The following is a 19,700-nucleotide window of genomic DNA, read 5'->3' as shown; positions in this document are numbered from 1 at the left end:
TGCGATGCAGACAGATGATCTCCCTTCAGATTCTACTGTAAAAATCAATCAGTTGCTTTTTTTCCTGCTGCTGCTGCCCCAGTAAACCCAGCTTTACTCTGGCAACTCCTCTCTGCAGGGGACGTTTCCTTCTTGTAGGTCACAGTTCATGCACATTCATGAGAAGGCTTGTTAGTAATAAAAAATGGATGAATATGTAATCTAGAATAAATGACAACCATTTACTATGCAAACGTGTACAGTGCTGCATGCTGACGCTTTACCTCCCTCTGCGACCTAGCAGCTTCATTTGAGTTCTGTTGAAATTGTGGTTTTATTATTTTCGTGAAGGTTGACGTTCGAGAGCAATGCGAAAGTGCATGCATTCAGTTCCATTTTGATGAATCAAATTAAAGGAAGATGGTATGTTTTCGGAGAGGGGGTGGGGAAATATCTATGTAAAAAAAAAACAACAACAAAATGAACAATTGAATTGAGCTGCATTTGTTAATGTTTTCTTTTGTAAAATAAATTTGAGCCTATAAGATCTTATGTCTTGTTTCTTGTAACTCTTTTTTCTTCACCTCACTGCTGTGCACCTGCACTGTTTGAACAGCTTCCAAGCCAGGAATAGTGAAATGAGTGTCAGTTTATTTGTTACAGCCTGCTTGTGAGGATTTTATGAGCCAGCTCCTATATTAAGCCTGTGCGTCAATGAGATTTTATGGCAAAACGGTCCAGATGTAAGCAAGTAGCTGTATTACATGCATTCACTCTGTCATGAAACTCTCATTTATCACACTGCTGGTCTTCCACTGCACTTGTGTTTACCTCTAGCTCCACCTACTGCTGCCTCTTGGCTAACACACATATTGATGTTCCTCTTACATACACTATGGGCTGGTTTCCTTGACATAGATTAAGCCTCACCTTGGACTAATCACAGAGCTAATGGTGATTTACTTTTGTCTAGCTTTAGGCTAAATCTAAGTCTAGATTGGCTCTATATATCCAAAAGCATCCAGACACCTCTTCTGATTGGTGAATTCATCTGCCTTAAGATGCACCCACTGCTGACACAGGCATTTAATTGTGCACATACAGCTTGTATAATCTCCTTAGTAAACCACAGTCAATTAAATGGGTCACTCTGGAACAGCTGCACATGAGTCAGCTAGAGGGATGTGAAGCCCTCCATCATCAACGTCATGTTGATTTTGATTCTCCATGAGGATATTAGTGAGCAAAGCACTAGCAAATATTCACGTGTTTCTTCTCTGACAATATTAGTGAGTGAAACACTTGCATTTGTCCAGTTCAACCGGGTTCATGTTTATTAGTCTGGAGATTAGACTGACGCCAATAGGCTCGAACTACTCAGCTGCAGGATACAACAGACGTGGACACTAGCCATACGATCACTGACCATAGGCCGCAGTTCCATAATAACTCATTGAACCTGCCTTAATAATGAACTTCATTATACTGGCAGATGTCACCATTTTACTGTAAAATGTTGTGAGCATTTTATCCAGAATGCAGCCACAGTAAAGACTAACATTAATAAGTCTCAACAGCACTGCACACACTTTATGGAATAGCATTGCAATTCAATTTATTTGTAGTACGAATTCAAATATGCCAAAATACAACAAAGACAGTATAGAAGTTGAAAGCTGTCAAGTTTCTCATCATTAAAAGACAAATTCAAAGCAACACTTCACTCTGTCATTTCTTTATACTGTAAATTTGTATAGAAGATCAGTTTTATAGACAAGAATACACTCATAAAAATAATGATGCCAAAAAGAGTTCTTTGCATGATGCCATAAAGGAACCACTTCGGGTTTTTTGGTTCTTTGGTTTCATTGGATGGTTCTTTAGAGAATCAGTTTCGTAAATGAGATTATTTAGTGTGAGAAGCCTTTATAAAGTTGAAAGAACTTCCACATAATGTGAAGATTGTAGGAAGGAACTCTTAAATTGCTATTGAAAAGAAATAGATTTATATTGTGTGATGGTCCTTTAAAAAGGTTTAAAAAGGTTTCCCACAATCATAAATCTTTTTTTCAAACACAGTTCTTTAGGGCAGGGATTCTCAAACTGCGGCAGGGGGATGCTAAGGGGGGGCCACAGAAAAATCTCTGAAATATCTCTACTTAGAAAGTTTGGTAACACTTTATTTGAAGGCTACCTGCATAAGGACTTAAACACATTACTTATAACACATGGATAAGTATTGAATGATGTACTTATAAAGCAATAGTTGAATATTTATGAACAGCTTATGCCATTAATCACAAGATGATATAGAATGTTTTATGAAGTAAATGTAGTAAGCCTGGCATTTTACGGTGTTGACATAAGGGTGATAGACATTTATTCCTTTGGTAACATATTAAAAACTGAACTTTTGTACTTATAAATACAATTGATATGTCTTTATCTGGGCCTCTGCATAGCCTTGTATAAGCTCCATCATTTGAGAAGGACATAGTTATGACAGTGTTATAAATAAAACAAACTCTCCATCACTTCAGTTTAAGGTCTCTTATATCAGTACAGTGTTATTTACTCCATAGAACAACTTATGTCATCTTGCGATTAATAACATAAGCTGTTCATAAATACTCAAGTATTGCTTTATAAATATGTTATTCAATGCTTATTCATGTGTAATGAAGTCCTTAGGTAGGTAGCCTTCAAATGAAGTGTTACCAAAAGTTTTAATTTGGTGAGTTCATTAAAATGCTTTGGCCATATCTAAAACTTGTACTTGTTTACTGTTATATATCCATAAATATGTAAGTGCCAACCGATCACAGTTCACAGCCATACTGCGGCCAGTTAATGAGTTATCTGTAGTGTCAGAGAAGAGGGTGACATCTTTTGTATGTGCATGTCAGAAATAGCAGCAGAGGAAGCTAGCAAGACAGATAAGGTTCTGATACGATATGGTCCTCACCTGTTAAGTGCAAGTAATGACCTGGAGGGGGGTGACTTTAAGAACTGCCACTTTAGGGAACCAAAAGTGGTTATTATATGGCACTGTTAAAAGAAACAATTGTGGCACCTTTTTAAAGAAGTGTAACACACACTAAAGCACACTTTCACAGTTTGCAAACAGAATCTGAACTAAAACTCTTCTGCTTTCAGTGTACAGTACCCTTGTCTACCCTTTGCTTTCTTTGGAAGCCATTGAAAAGACTCATTCTGTTTTCTGATGTTAGACTGAAGTTGAATATTTTGTACAGTATTACTTTTTTATATGTACATTTTACAGCCACACACTGTGAGCATATAATGATTACACTGTGCTTGGTTTCAGTGCTGGTCCCGTCTCCTGTGGAAGCTCAGACTCCTTTGGTGTGTTACTCTCTTTGGGTTTGGTCTTTTCACTCTGGGTCCGATTCTGCTTCTCTCTCTCTAATGCTTTCTCCATCTCTGTGTAGTAGTCCAGGGCTTTCCTCACTGGATCAATGATATGTTGCTGTTGGACACAAAGACATACAACCTGGGTTGGATAGCAGAGTCATCATTTCAATGTACAACCTAGTATGCCCAGGGTTTAAAGTGCTGATACAGCCAAAAACCAAAGTTACTCACCCCACCAACCCCACAACAGGGTAGATAACAGCAGCTAAGACATGTATGGTAATTGTTTGCTTCTTTAGTGTTGGACTGAAGCTATGAGGTCAAAGTAACAGGTAACAGAACTTACAGCTACTGTGTCAAGTTCTTAAGTAATCTGTAACAAACTTTTTGTTTGTCTATTTTTCTATTTGATCTGTATTTAGGCACACATTTTGCCAACTGGTACCTATAAGCTTCCATTATTTGTTAGCTACATTAGTCTCGTAAGTCTAGTTCTAAACTGAAGAACCAAACTTTGGACTCCAGCTGCATTTGGAGTAAGATAAAGATATTGTAAATTTGCATTAAAGAGCCCATATCTTCATATCTCATCATTTTCCTTGTTTTCTTTTTTTTTTAATGTGTTTGATGTAGTATAGAAGCATTATTAATAATTCAAAACATACCATTCTCTCCATAGACCACACAGTCCATATATGAAAACTAAGCTGCGAAAACAACTTTTTTGTTCTGAATTCAGTTTTTGTGATGTCATGAAAACCAACCTGTTTACATAAATAAGCCTGTATACAACTTAGAGTAGTTAAGCCCCACCCATTTATGTTGAAGTTATTATGAGTTTTTAGCCAAGGACCTTTTTGAATGAGGTATCACAATAATAAAAACAGCCTGTTTAATTCTAGAGGTCATGTAAAAATGAATTGACTGTTTTTGGTACATACACCCACACATAGGTTATAAGCAGACCTCAGAACAAAGAAGAAAAGAAAAATGTAGTATATGAGCCCTGTATGCACCCCACACTCATCCTCACCTCCAGACAGGGGAAGAGATTGGCTAGCTCGATGAAGAGAGGGAACAGAACAAAGCGGATGAAGCCAGTCTGGGAAGAGGGTTTGGTCACTTTGTCTCGGTCCATGAATGGGGTCACAGGGAGCCCCTCCAGCTTCTCCATGTCACTCTAAACAGTGTATTAGTGTTAGCATATATCTGATTATCTCATTCATTGAGTACAAGTAGCGTTATTCACAATACTTTAACCAAATGTAGGCCTATATATTACAGTTCTTCCGTCATACAGAAAAAGTAGTTGTTTTAGGTGTTTTTCTTCTTGTCACCTGGTTAAAAAACTCCTGCAGCAGGCAGTCCAGCCAGGGCTCTGCAACGTCCATGGGCCGAGCTTCATTGGAGATGTCACTCACTTTGATCATGATCATCATCAGCTAGACCAGAGACAAGCAGACAGGAATTGTCCTAAAATATGTTCATCTTATCTCAATTGTAGCTGAATAAAGTGAGCTCAAAACTTCTATCTGTATCCGAAATGTCCTTTCCAGCAATCTTATCATCTGGAAAGTCTTCTAATTTAGTCTTTTAACCGTATCAGTTCTCAAGTGGTGAGATGCAACTTTATGACAGTAATTAGTAGACATTAGTAAACAGCCATTAGTAACACAGTAGATTATACATTGTTACTTACGTCCTTAAAAATGTTTCTCAGAGGTTTCTTACATTGAATGGTTATACACTGATCAGCCATAACAGTAAAACTTTTAAAACCACCACGTCAGTGTCACTGCAGTGCTGAGAATGATCCACCACTCAAACAGTGCTGTGGGGGTCCTGACCAACAAAGTATGCAGAGAAACAGATGCACTACTGTCTGTAATTATAGAACTACAAAGTGCACCTATATAGTAAGCTAATAAAAAGGACAATAATGCATAGAAACAAGAAGGTAATTTTAATGTTATGGCTGATCAGAGTGTATAGAACTGTGAACGCTCAAAGATCCGATTAAATGCATGATTAAATGGTTATTCTGTAAGATGGAAAATATTTTTTTATGATTCTTTAAAGTAACCTTTTTAAAAATGGTTACCACATCAAAAAGAGTTCTACCATTGTTACAGGTCAAAAAGTTTTTTTGGTTCTATTTAGAACTTCTTGATTGTCAGAGTAAAGAAATGAATAATCTCAAATGGATGGTGTTAAAGTATTAAAGGAATACTCCAACGTTCTTCAATCTAATATCTGCTGCATCTGAGGAGGACAGCTCATTACCATGAACAATAACATCAGCATGGTTTTCTGTACTCAGTGGAAGCAAAAATAGTCTTATAGCACATTTATAATAGAAACTAATTGGCCATGGGTTTCCTATTCTATTTCAAGCACTAGGAAATTATTGTCATTGTTAAGATGGAGCAGAGAGATCAAGTTGAAAAATGCTGGAATATTATGTTAACTAAAACTGTTTCTCATATATGTATCGTAGGAAAGGCATTGCTCTCACCACATCCCTGTGGTCCTTGTTGCTGAAGTCAAACACTGGCAGAATGGCTTTAAACTTGTTGAGGATCTCTGTGTGTCTGCTCATGTCTGTGGCGAGAATACACCTGAGGAAAAATCAAATAATAATCAAAGCTCTGGTGTGGTGTTTTAAAACTGTTTCAATGAAACAGCACAATGGATCATACTTAATTATGCCCTCTCGTATCCTCTTGTACTGCTCTGTTGTCAGGTTCCGGAAAATGTTGCTCTCAGTCTGAAAGAGATTAAATAAAAGTTCAGGCATATGTATATAAAAAAAGTGATTTTGGGCCGTTTCTTTTGGTCCATTCAACATGAAATTTACACACAATGTAAAGAACAACTGGCATTTTCAAATTTTGTCAAAAACTGAAAAACTACTCAAATGGAGATATGAGGTTTTATTTCGACAGCAGCAGTGTGTTCATATTTGCAGTTCATCATGTCCATTATGCACATTAAGCAGTGGGGTGACACATGATGAATAACTACGTCATGGCGCTGTAGTCCTAAATAACTTTTATTGATGCCATGTTGACATCCTGCACATTACACCAAAAAGTGTATACTCTTCACAGTTACTGTACATTTAATTGATTAACTGCTGACTGGCTCTTTATTGGTTATTATTAGTTTATGGTAGATTCTATGATGGAGAGCTTGCGAGGCCCTGCTGAAGGAAAACAGCCATAAACCATGACATTTCCACCCCCATGCTTCACGGTTGGTATAAGGTTCTTGTGCTCAAATGCTGTGTTTGGTTCATGCCAAAAATGTCTTCTGTTACTGTGTCCAAATATTTAAACTTTGGATTCATCTGTCCAAAGCACATTGTTCCAGGAGTCCTGATCTTTGTCTAGGTGTTCTCTGGCAAACTTTAGTCTTGCCCTCATGTTTTTCAGCACAGCAAAGGTTTTCTCCTTGCACACCTCCCATGAAAATCAACCTTGTGCAGTCTCTTTCTGATGATAGACGCATGTACTCTGACATCAACTGAAATCATATCATGCGGTCTGCTTTTGGGCTGAACTTGCTAGGACGTCCTGACCTGGCCATGTTGGTTGGTGTTTTAAATGTCCTCTGCTTGTAAATTATTTTCCAGACAGTAGAATAGCTGATTTCTAATTGTTTTGAGATCTTTATAAATCCCTTCCCAGACTCATAAGCATCTACAACCTGCTTTCTGAAGTCCTCAGAGAGCTTCTTAGAGCAATCAAAGCAAACCAAACTAATTATCTGAGGTTTAAATAAGACAGCCTCCTCCAGAATCCTTTCTAATGATGTTCCAGTCCTTTGCAGCTGATGTGGTGCACCTTATTCTAATATTAGGCACTTTAGACAGTAAAAAATGTGCAGTGTGTTAACTTTTTCCTCACAAAAAAGTGTTTCTATTAATTACATTTTATCATTTTTAAAGATGTTTCTTCAGTTTTAATTGTTTAGTCTCTCAATATTGTTAAAATGAAGATCAAATGTTTAAATATGTTAAAATAGACAAAGGTTTTCATGGGGTGTCCTAATTTTTTCACACGACTGTACATAAAACAGTTACCTTTTCTAGTATCTCGAATGCTACAGCACAGTGATGATTCTCCAAAGGGGAAATGTCATTGTACCTCAAGGCGAGTTCAGTGCGAGCATTAATCTGAAAAGCAGTAGACGATTTTATCACTGTAGCCCCTCCAGCAATGGAAGTAAGAAATAACCATACAGCTAAATCAGACAGAGCTCAAAAGGCCTTTCTCACCTGGTAGGCATTGTTGTAGCCGGTGTGGTCTAAATCATGACAGACAGCTGAAGTCAGCATGATTAAGAGATCGATGCTGTCGATCTTACTCCTCAGATCCGTCAGCCAAATCAGCCCATACATCTGCCAACAGAAGAGCCACTGATGCAGAGAGTTCCACTGATTCTTCAGAAGTTCTTCCACACAAAATTATTCAGAGTGGTGATGTGAAATGGTTCATTGTAGAGGCTCAGATTTCTTTACAGTGGTGCTGATAGGAACCAGAAGTCACAATGGCTACAACACAAATATAGCCATTTAATTTGACAACAATTCTGACACCATACGTTTTTCAAGAATGACGAACTTCATATCAAACCACTCTGAACGACTTTCTTTACACTTTTTCAATGTAATAATGCAGAAATTGTAAAATATCAGTGGAATTCCCCTTGAAAAGGGTTAGAACTGGTTAGCCAGATGAAGAGTGGATTCCAGCCTTTTTATGATTCCAAGAAACAATAACCACAATCAGAAAAATAGAGTTAAAATGAGGTGAAATAACAGAAAAACTAATGACAAACATGTTTGTTAATAGGGTTTATATCAAGCAATAGTTATAGGTGAAGTGAAGGTGGTTGAAGGTTGTGCCCTTCACTAATGCCTGAAATAGACGAGTGGACAATTTAAGTACTTGAAGCCAAGGTGAGCTGATTGCATCCTCTCTCTCTCTCTCTCTCTCTCTATCTCTCTCTCTCTCACCATCTGAGTGACGCAGAAGCAGTGTTTGAAGTTGTGGAAGGGGATGTTGTTGTAGCGCTTGTAGACCTCGTAGAGGAACTGCTGCAACACGTCTAGCTCTATGTTGAAGGTGGAGATAAAGTCCAAGTCTGTGTACATCACCTGGAGCAGCACCATGATCTCAGCATCCTCCCACTGCCTACACACAAACACATTTTTGTTTAAACTCTTTATCAGGATGTGGCAGGTCTACCTACATTCCTAAGGCTGATTCTAAACGTAACCCTAAAGTAATACTCCAGCATTTTTAGCCTAATCTCTATCTTCTGCAACTGTAGCATACAGTCAGTTAGCATGTTTATCTGCATTTAGTAAAAGAAGAGAAAACTGTTAACTTGAAACTCATTTATTATAGACAATGTAATAGAATTTATAATAGTATTGAAGCAACTTTCCACTGGAGTCCCATTATAAGTGTTGTAAGTGTGCTTTGTTAAGTTTTCTGTTCTTCTGCTGTGTGCAGGGAAATTATTGTCTGTGATAAGCAGAGATGCACCGACGTGGACATTGTGGCCGATATCCGATGATTTTAATGTACAGTTGTATGGAAATCTTTGGGTTCTTCTGGTCAAATGTCATGTTTTGTTGATTTTCCAAGTGAAGAGAAGTCAACACATCATCTACAAAGAAAACAGTTCTGCACATTTTAGCACACAGTTACCGTTTATTTGCTGAACCTATTAAGAGAAAATCTAGCCTGTGCAAAAGTTATGGCACATTTTGTATATATATATATATATACATATATATATATACATATATATATATATACATATATATATATATATATATATGTATATATATATATATATATTTGTATATATATAAATTATCTCCTCATACAGATTATTATTAAATTATACTTTCAATCTTGGTAAGCAAAAAAACTGTTTATTACCTTTCAGCTTTAAAACTGAAATATGTAGCTCTTTCAATAAAGCACTTTACAAAGTTAAGATTTTCAGTTCATTGTTCCATTTTAGGTCACCTCACTTTTTCTCCAGACTTCCTACAGTAAAGGCATTTTTGTTCAGAAAACATGCAAAAACAACAAACGTGCACATATGAACTGACCTACAGTGTGAGGATCATCTTTTTATATAATGTCCTACACAGTGTGACATTTTGATTCCTTGATTCTGACTGAATATGCACAGTACATTCACCAGCTTTTCATGCTTTTCATGTTTTTGTCCCGTTAATACAGTGCCTTTATTACTCATTACAGGCTTCTGTAATGTTCTTTAAAACAGGCATGAGGATGACACACATTCACGTCCTTTGTATCTGTGGAAAACCCACATCCTGTTTTGTTTGTCTGAAAAGACTGGGTTCAAAAACTAAGCCAGAAGACCACTGCATAAATACAGTCTTCAAAGCCTGAAGCGTGGAGCTCTGTTCTGAAGGACTGCTATTGATTGGTAAGCCCCTGAAACAACCATTCATATTGATATGAGCCCTCTCGGCCAGATGAAAGGACTGAATCTCCTCTGGCCTCTTCATGCATGGCAGAGGAGCTGTGCTTTTGCTTCTGTAATGAATGTTCATTTAGCTATAGCAGGTGCTCAGCTCATTTGAAAGATGCACATAGGCTAATGATGTTTAATATTTCAGCACCTTGTGCCTGGAGAAGAAAATCTATCTAGAAAGTTACAGGAAATCATTTATCAATATATATAGACGCAAAAATAGTGAAATAAGACCTTGAATAATTGAAACGATGTACATGCTTGTGTGATATAAGGCCTGTTCACTTTGCTTCAGTAGTTATAGACACTACCATTGTTCTCATGTGATGAGAGATAATGAACGGGCTGCCCACCTTATTAAAAAACAAATAATGTGCAGGACTGAATAACACAACAGTACCAATGCCTTTGGGTACATGGGAGAGCACATTCAGGAAGTGAGTGTTGTTGTGTTGCGAGAGCATTCAAATATGCAGCAAATTATACCAGTACCTGGGAAGGGGGTACTGATTCTGGAGCTGTAAGCGAAAGATATCAAGTTATCAATAGTGCTTTCATTTTTCTTCTTAATTATCCTCATATTTATCATTATTGGGGTATTTTGCTGAAATATTAATAGAAACATGCCATTCAGACTAAGAATTTTAGTGATACAGTGGAGAGGAAAAAAAATGCTATTTTAAATGGATAGTTCCAGTCCTAATGGAAAACGGCACGAAAAACCCTTCTGCTGTTAATGGATTTGACTCTAATGCTGATCGCACGGAGCACCGAGTGTACTGATGAACCCATTTTTGTTTAAACTGAGGGGCTGAAAACTTATTTTCTTTAATAGAATTAGGCTGGTCAGCTAGCAAACAGGCTAAAAGATAGCAAACATGCTAAACAACTCCAACACTAATATCACAGGCTTGAATTGTAGTACTCACGATATGATTCACTGAAAAACGGCAATATAAAGTCTGAAGAATGTCACCTGAATGTCTTACATGCTTCAAATGTTCATGTTATAATCAGAAGTAGCATCAAACCCAGATTGAATCCCAAACAGCTCCATACTCCCTAGCTAAATAGTGTCCTGTGTAACATTACGTTTAGAAATTTTAGCTTCTGCTATGAAATAATGCACTGCTTGTCGAGTATGAATGTGGATGAATCCCATATTACCACTTTATCGCGATGTTTTGCATTGTTGTGGTGTAGGAGTCAGTGTTTAAACTCCTACATAGTGTACTATGTAGGGAGCAGGGAGCTGTGTGAGATTCAGCCCCAGCGTGAGAAAAGTGGCATCATCAGACTGACAGAAGACTCAAAGTGATAATTTGGTGACCAAAAAGTACTTATAAACTGAAAGACTTTGCATTAAACAGTGCTGTGTTACATATGTCCACTGTTACACAAAAAAAGCTTTAAAAAATCATGAAATATCTGCAGTTTACAGTGATTAGCGACCAAACGTTCTTCTCCTCATTCAGCAGTCAATGGTTGCTTAGCAACAATACCACTCTAAAGGAACTACATTTCTTGGTGGAATACTTGTTTATGTTGATTATTATTAATAATAACTTAAATAATTATCTAAAACATTGTGTATTTTAAGATATTTTATGTTGACCGCCGTTTAATAAAAGCAATAAGCCACTCGAGGCAGTGCGTGACTGCGAGTTGTAGGCACTCCGCTTAGCGTCATGTCAAAGAACGCCCTTCCCCGTGATACAACCATTATACGTATATATATATATATATATATATATATATATATATATACGTATATATATATATATACATATATATATGTATATATATATACGTATATATATATATATATATATATATATATATATGCCTCGACTGCCTCGACTGCCCCCAACACTGGGTACTACTTTCTATGTCTTGGCACTTAACCTCAAAAGGTACAAGAGACAAGCACTGTACTTTTGAAGTCAATGTGAATCAGAAATCTTTTCTAATTTTCCTTCCTTGAGTTCAACATGCTATCAGGGGTCTCTGAGCTAGCAGAGTTTTTCATTCAGTGATAGGTGGGTTTGGTGGGAATTATTGGTTAAAATGCATTTTCCCGTCTGCTGGTGCACAGTGACATAATCAAGACTTAGACAACGAGGTTACAGAAAAATACAGTTTTTGTCTTTTGAGTGATATAATGAACTATGTTTAATATGACCAAAGAAGGTAAAAAAAGGCTATTTTGATTTGAGGTTGACTTTAAAGGAATAATTCTTCAATTTGTTCTGTGCCCTTTTCTTCACATTCACTAAGTTTTATTGAACAACTGTTTTTGACAGTTTCATTTTTATACACTGTTAGAAATAAAGTTACTGTGCAGGTACAATTTTTGTTCATCAAGATACAAACAATGTAAATGTACCCTCAAAGGTACAACAGCTGTTTTAAGGTCCAATTGTGGACCTTAAATAAGTTTTTTTCCAGGTGAAAAGTACGTATTTGTACCTTTTCACAACCGAATGTTTTAAAACAGAACAATAAAATGAAAAGCCTGGAGATGAGACGGGGTGTGTGGAGTCAATACAAAATATGATTTCAGTGGATTACAGTACAATTATGTTCCCTGACTAAAGGTACTGAGATGTACCCTTGAGGGTACCACCCTAGTGATAAGAGGGGCTCTGCCCCAGTGACAGTTTCAGACCTTTATTTCTGAGAGTGTATAATTTAGCATCTGCACTGTTATTAGATATGAACTCACCAGTTGTCAAAGGTAGGTGTCTTGAGGTATTGCCTCACCTCCTCAGAGACCTCCAGAGAACTGTGTGAAAATTATTTTGATTATTTTTATTGATTTAACCACATTTTCGTGTGCAGGGCAGTGATTGATTGTCAGAGTGTCCGGCTCACCTCATCTGGAGGAACTTTTCCTTGACATGTTCGCACTCTTCACGTGTCTTGCGCAGTGTTCTCTTATGATAGAATGGTGAGGGCTTGTGGGTTCCCTCCGAGAGTTCTTTAAACAGACCCAGCCAGCTCAGGTGCTCCACGCTCTAAACAGAAGCATAAACTCACTGAACAACGCCGCACTCATAAAGCTGTGAGAGTTGCAGAGGATGAAGTTTATTTACTGAGAAGGAATCATAAAAACGGTTCAACACGGTGCTTAACAAGATCAGTGCAGTGTTTCTCATACTCTACTACACCTGACACAGCACACAAGGAGCGTGTTACTTAGTTCATGAGTTGAATCAGGCGTCCTACACTCTAAAAAATTATGGTTCCTCAAGAGTTCCTTAGTAAAGAAAATGGTTTTATATACACCATGAACACTCAAAGAACCCTTTGCATGATTAAAGAGTCCTTTGTGTTGTTAAAGGTTCTTCAGATTGATGTAGAATGTGCCGTAGATGGGGGTTCTATACACCACCAAAAAACATTCTCCTATAGTTACAATGTCAAGCCTGTAGCAATGCTATATAGAACCCTTTTCAAAAAAGTTCTATATAGATTGATATATAACACACTCTCCATCATTCTGAAGAACCATTTCACGATGCAAAGAACCCTTTAATTATGCAAATGCTGTGCTACACGAATGTTTACGTTTACAAATACATATGTAAAGTAAAGGGAAGACCATTTTAAACATAAAGTGTCCTTCACAACAACCTACAAAGGTGTTAAAAAATAACATGTTCTGTCTCTAACTAGACACATCAGTGTGCTTAGTTGAAGAGGACACATTTTATGTTAATTTTTAGAACAAAATATGTTGAAATATTTTTGTGTGTTGTCATTTAACACATCACTTTTAGAGTGTGTGTACATGCTTCATATGCAGAGCATTAATGTGTGAACCCAGAATGCTTGGAACATTCTTTTTCATGAGGCATTCATTACAGGTTAAGAAATGTATTATTTAGTTTTCTAAACCGTTGCCTATACACATTCAATCTTGTGAAATATCTGGAATATTTATTAATATTAAGTGCATTTATTAAAGCACTTTCACAATTATCCACATTTCCTGAATATCATAGGTGGAAGAAAAATGGTAGCAAATAAGCTTTATTAAAAATGAGATGTCATTTCTGTGGGTTAACATATTTTTAATAATATATGTTTTCTTAGGGTCAATGTTGACAAATGAAAAAAAAAAGCTTAAATTTTTAGGAGTTTTAAGGCAAAAAGGCACCCCAATAGTGGAATCACTTGACAGAGCTTGTTTTTAACATTTTGTTTTTTTGATTTTTGTTTTTGTAAAATGACATCAAAGGCAGTGGGTTTCCTCCGGGTACTCCGGTTTCCTCCCACAGTCCAAAAACATGCAGTCAGGCTGATTGGACATGCTGAATTGCCCCTAGGTGTGAGTGTGTGTGTGTGTGTGGATGTATATGTCTGTTTGTCTGCCCTGCGATGGACTGGCGACCTGTCCAGGGTGTATCCTGCCTTTCGCCCGATGACAGCTGGGATGGGCTCCGGCACCCCACCGCGACCCAGAGGGATAAGCGGTTTAGATGATGGATGGATGGATGGACATCAAAGGCAGCCCTCCATGACATTGTAAATGTTAATCATGCAAATTTTACTTGGTTTTTTGGTTGGTTTTTTCCTTTTTTTGCAAAAGAGTGTGAAACACCCAGCAAATGACATGCATTACAGTTAACTCAGACCCAGGATGCCCTGAGGAAAGTCCTTAAAACAAAATTAGAATAGAAAGAGATAGAAAGAGCTAACAACAAGCAGGGACACTGGTGTTTTACGTTATCCTTAATATAACATATGTTGTCCATCAATACCACTAAAACCAAAAATCAACATGGCATATTGGTGTAGACCTACTGCTCAGTGCTATTTACTCATAAAGACATAAACGGCTAACAATTATAAAAACTATGTGTGATGTTTGAAAGGTTGTCTAATCTGTCTACAGTTTCACTGACTGCACCAGCATTTATTAAACATCTATATTTTGTCTTTGGATTGTTGTAGATGGATGTGGTTCTGGGTCAGAGTCAGGAATGTCTGCTGGTGTCTGTATGAATTTGCGTGTTTACCTCTAGCTTTTCTCTGAATGACTCCACCTGTCTCTTCATCTCATAAACAATGGCCGGAGTCTCACCAGCTTCTATAAGAATCTTCTTCTCCAGGCTTTGTAACCTGGTTGAGAAAGTGTTATGAGTGTACACAAAACATATGTCTCAAAAAATGAGGTGAGTTTTCAACAATGCCTACCTTTTCTCCATGGAGGACAGATCAAAGCCCAAGGCCACTGCTAGCTCTGTACCTAAAACAGAGCACAGCTGTAGAGTTAACCATTCTCCTTACAATTCATCCACTTTATAATCCCATTAATCCCATACAATCATTCACATTCACATCATCTACAATCTACTAGCTGTGCAGTACATAAAGAATGGCTACTTCTCTAGTCCACCAGCCCGTCTGTGGCCTGTCCCTGGTTTTAAGGCAGAGAATACCTAATGGCTCACTGTTGCAGTCTGCAGCGACCACCTCCAACTTGTAGCAGGAGTGAGGGCTGTTGGGGGTCAGCTGAGGGGAGATGTTGATGATGTTGCCTTTGGGGTTGTAGAGCTTTAGGATGTCATGAGGGCCAGCTTCAGCTGCTGAGCGGAAAAGATCTGTAAGAGAAGTGTGTGCACACACAAACACTTGATTGTGTACAAAGTCAGGACACAGAGTCACACATATGTCTCATGTGGATTATATTGTTGCAGCTGTAACAAAACTTCACATGTCCAAGAAGCACAGGATGCCAGCCCTGGTCCTGGAGGTCCCCTGCCTGTCCTCCACACTGTAGTGTTTTCTCACTCTAATACACTCACTTCAACTCACTGACTCACTAATGCATGTTGTTTTCATACTTCACATACTTCAAATTTTGAATTTCCACTTTTTTATCTGTAGCCCCATGTTAAAAATACTAGATTTAATCTGATAAATTAAATAATGAAAAACTTGTCTATGTTGCTCTTTTGTTATTGTTTGCCATCTGGTGTTGACCAGGATGGGTTCCCGTTTTGAGTCTTGGTTCCTATCAATGTTTCTTCCTCTTGCTCTTCGGGAGTTTTTCTTGCCAAAATTACCATTGGCTTGCTCTTGGGGGCTTGGACCCAGATTTTTCTGTAAAGCTGCTTTTCAACAATGTCTGTTGTAAAAAGCGCTGTATAAATAAATCTTCAAAAATTCATATTTTTGACACATCATATGATCAAATTTAACAATTCTTCTGATTTGTGCTCTGGGAAACATATGAAAGAAAACTAAGTTTTTATTTCAACTAGCATTTCTATTGGTCCATTAACACAATGTAAAGGCAAGTGTTCATTTTCAAATAGTGTAAAAACAGTTCTAACTTATGATGTTTTTATTTTTTTATTTTATTTTAACATGTCAGCTGAGGTTTCATAGTTTGCTGATTGAAAATTTCACGAAGAATCCAGCCAATAAAATGCTTCAAAACTGATTGTAATAAAACCAATTTACATTTATTTAGATCTAAAGTTAAGAATGTCTTTGCTTTCTCCCATAAAGTGACTATTCTGGGGGGTACATGTTTGTTTGTTTGTTTGCTTGTTTTTGGACAGTGATGTAAGTCGCCTCCTGGTGGGGGTTTACCAGGCACGGCCTACTGGGACAAGATCCCACAGTCGTCCTAGGACCCGCTGGAGGGATTATGTCTCCAAACTGGCCTAGGAGTGGCTAATCCTAAACCTTATCCTAGTCTTAACCTCAGTAACCAAAAAGCAACATTCTATCAGGTTTTTTTAATGAAACAGGCAGATTTTGTAACAAGTACTTAACAAAGCCAGGGCCAGTTTGTTGGTCATAATCAGTAAAATTCAGTACAATTTCAGAACGTTGAACTTTTTCATGGTTAATGATTATAATTCTCACCCTCAACATTATGTGACTCTGAGCAGAACAGGATGAAGAATAGCACATGCTTGATGCACAGCCTGGCACTTGAGCAGAGCTCTGTCAACACCACCTGTGGCCCGTGCTCTTCAACTGAGCACAAACACACACACTACACTCAACACCCCCCAACCACCGTTTTTATTTACACCAACATCTTTCCTTTATAACATAACTAAATTAATCAGTCAAATCAATGTGAACAAATACTGAAGTCTCCATGACCCGACGCTCATTAGACACTATGACTACAGACAGTGTCCAGTTCTAATAGTATGTGGTATGAGGTCATGTATGGTTTCTATCATCTTTCATGCTGTGCTGGTCATTCAGGTCAGCGGACCACCATCATAACAGCATATTCACAGCTGAGGGGATTCCTCACCATCTTCATTCATCTGGACTGATTGTAACAGACTGATTGAAGGGGTCTGGTTATTGACCGAAGCCTCATTTCTACCACATTCACTTCTGAGCTGAGGTTTAAAAAGTGAAGCCTATGTTGATATCGCTGTGGATGAATCAAAGTCACTAATATGCTCTGTATTATTTTATATTATTTTTTTACTTGAATGAGTAAGATTGTATTATATTTATTTGGAACTAAATACAAAAACCAATGACATAATCTGTATACACAGAATGGTACAAAAGTTTTAGCCGCCCAGGAAAATTATATGTAAAATATCTATTTATCTGGGTGGTTAAAATTTATTTGCTCAAAAACAATGATATTATAATAAATAACAATAACACTTATTTATAGGATTTTTAAACAATGTGTTTTTGAACTATTTCCAAACTTCTCCTCGTGGAAGCCCAGTATTAATTGTAGTTATCAACTGATACCTGTTTTGGCTGATCAGTTCTTCTTTATTTAAATTAGATGTGCTAGTAATGGAATTAAAATCAATCAATCAAGCAATCAATCAAGCAATCAATCAATCAATCAAATCTTTATTTATGCGCCATCTTTCCTACAAACAGTTGTAATTAAAAGTGCTTCACAGATTAGCACACAGACAAAGGCCCTGAAAACAGAATGAAAGGAAACAAAAAGCACTGCACTGCCCTCATGTCCTCTAACAGGCTGTTCCTGTGGTGAGAGTCATATATGCTAAAAGCCGCCTCTCCATATGTCTCTGTCTCTGCCCTGGGACTGTGATTAGATTAGTGCCAGAGGAGCTGAGGGATCTGTTTGGTTCATGGAATTGAATCATGTCCAACATATATTTGGGGGTCGTTCATGAATAGATATAAAAAACTGATAAAAGTGTTTTAAAATCAATTCTAATCTCAAAGGGTAACTAGTGGAGGGGCTTTGTGAGTGCTCTCTTTGGTCTTGGTGAGGACATGTTTCTTAAGGAAACCTGAGAGAAGAGCATTATAGTGGTCAATACCCTGCCAATATTTCTAAGATGATAAAACACACATTTTAATATGGATTTCAAAATTTAAATCTGGGTCTAAAAACATCCCAAGATTTTTAACAAAAGACCTGGAATTTTTGTAAAAGATTTTAAAATGGGAGAGAGTTTCTGTCTCTGCACTCTGGACCCAACGACCAGGATTTCAACTGTTCAACAAATCTTTAACTAATTTAACAAATCACTGTGATGGCTAGAGGCATCCAGGAGAAATACGGAACCAAAACTCAAGTTCTTCTAACAAGGGCAAGAAATTTTTGTTCCTTATAACGTTAATTTGTATTTATCCACATTTATTCACTTACAAACACATTTACTGCTGAGTTAAGTGGTTTTAAACAGTTTTCTCAGGTGACTAAGACTTTATTACACCAAAGAGTAACAAATGAAACATGACAGTGAATCAAACTTCTCCTTACCTTTGATGTCTTGTGCAGGACAGTCAACAGGGAACTCCGCCTGCTCGGGTCTTCCATTCACTGTGAAATAAATGATTTTAGTTTCCATGCCAGACGTTGACTCTCCCACACTCCCCACAGCTGAATGAGGTGTTTACAGAGTGACATCTATTTAACACAGTGCCACTCCACAACTCCTCCTCCTCCTCCTCCTCCTCCTCTTCTGTCCCTCCTCTTCCACTCTCATCCCTCTCTCCTTCCTTATTCAGCCTATGCTCTTTGGTCCATATTCAACAAATCATTATAGAGCTACAGGCTGGCAGTCTGCTCTTCACTTCAACATGCTATTAGTAATGTTCATTTAAACATCAGTGCTGTCAGTTAAAAGGCTAAAATCTGAGGTTGTCACAATGTTAAGCTTTTAGGATCTATACAGTGCACAGTGGGGTGTAGTGTGTGTGTGTATATGTATATATATATATATATATATATATATATATATATATATATATATATAAATATATACACTCACTAGGCATTTTTTAAGTTTACATGTCATGTATCTACACTCATTGTCCATTTTTGTCATACACCCCTTGTCAAATGACATTTTATTTTTCTGTTAGGGGTGGACAGTGTGACGATGTTTTATCATTATCATGATAAACTGTGTCATCTGAGCACGTTGTGGATAGCATCACAACGCAAACATAATTAGGCCTGTTTAACCAGATTTAGTGCAGTGTAGTTTGTAAAACACTGAATAAAATTGTTGTAGTTATATAATTAATTATATAATTAATAATAATAATAATAATAATAATAACAACAGGTTTTTGTCTGTTCCTACTCATCAACCTTCAGAAACATGAAATAAAATGATGCATATCATGTATTGTTAATGCACAGTTATGGCTATTTGCTGAATTTAGCGTATTTAGAAAAATGAAACAAAACATAAATCTTTAGAAAATATATATATATATATATATATATATATATATATATATATATATCACATTATCTTCTTCTTCTTTTCTTCTTCTTCTTCTTCTTCTTCTTCTTCTTATTATTATTATTATTATTA

At 37.1% G+C, this 19,700-nt stretch overlaps 1 protein-coding gene across 1 annotated transcript; it reads right to left on the bottom strand.

The window, feature by feature from the left end:
• Positions 1–3,286: 3,286 nt before the first annotated feature.
• On the bottom strand, positions 3,287–18,837 carry LOC118809448 (high affinity cGMP-specific 3',5'-cyclic phosphodiesterase 9A). Its single transcript, XM_036572792.1, has 14 exons — positions 18,635–18,837; positions 15,330–15,491; positions 15,085–15,136; positions 14,907–15,009; positions 12,757–12,899; positions 12,608–12,667; positions 8,375–8,552; positions 7,634–7,756; positions 7,439–7,531; positions 6,054–6,121; positions 5,870–5,972; positions 4,692–4,796; positions 4,388–4,534; positions 3,287–3,469 (listed from the first exon to the last, which is right to left on the bottom strand). The coding sequence occupies exons 1-14, from the start codon at positions 18,720–18,722 to the stop codon at positions 3,287–3,289; spliced, it is 1,608 nt and encodes a 535-aa protein (XP_036428685.1). The 5' UTR covers positions 18,723–18,837.
• Between the last annotated feature and the right edge of the window lie 863 nt (positions 18,838–19,700).

This window comes from Colossoma macropomum, unplaced genomic scaffold (assembly GCF_904425465.1).
Source record: "Colossoma macropomum unplaced genomic scaffold, Colossoma_macropomum, whole genome shotgun sequence".
Taxonomy (NCBI): Eukaryota; Metazoa; Chordata; class Actinopteri; order Characiformes; family Serrasalmidae; genus Colossoma; species Colossoma macropomum.
Note: the sequence above shows the minus strand (reverse complement) of the source record. Positions and strands in the feature narration are given on the sequence as shown.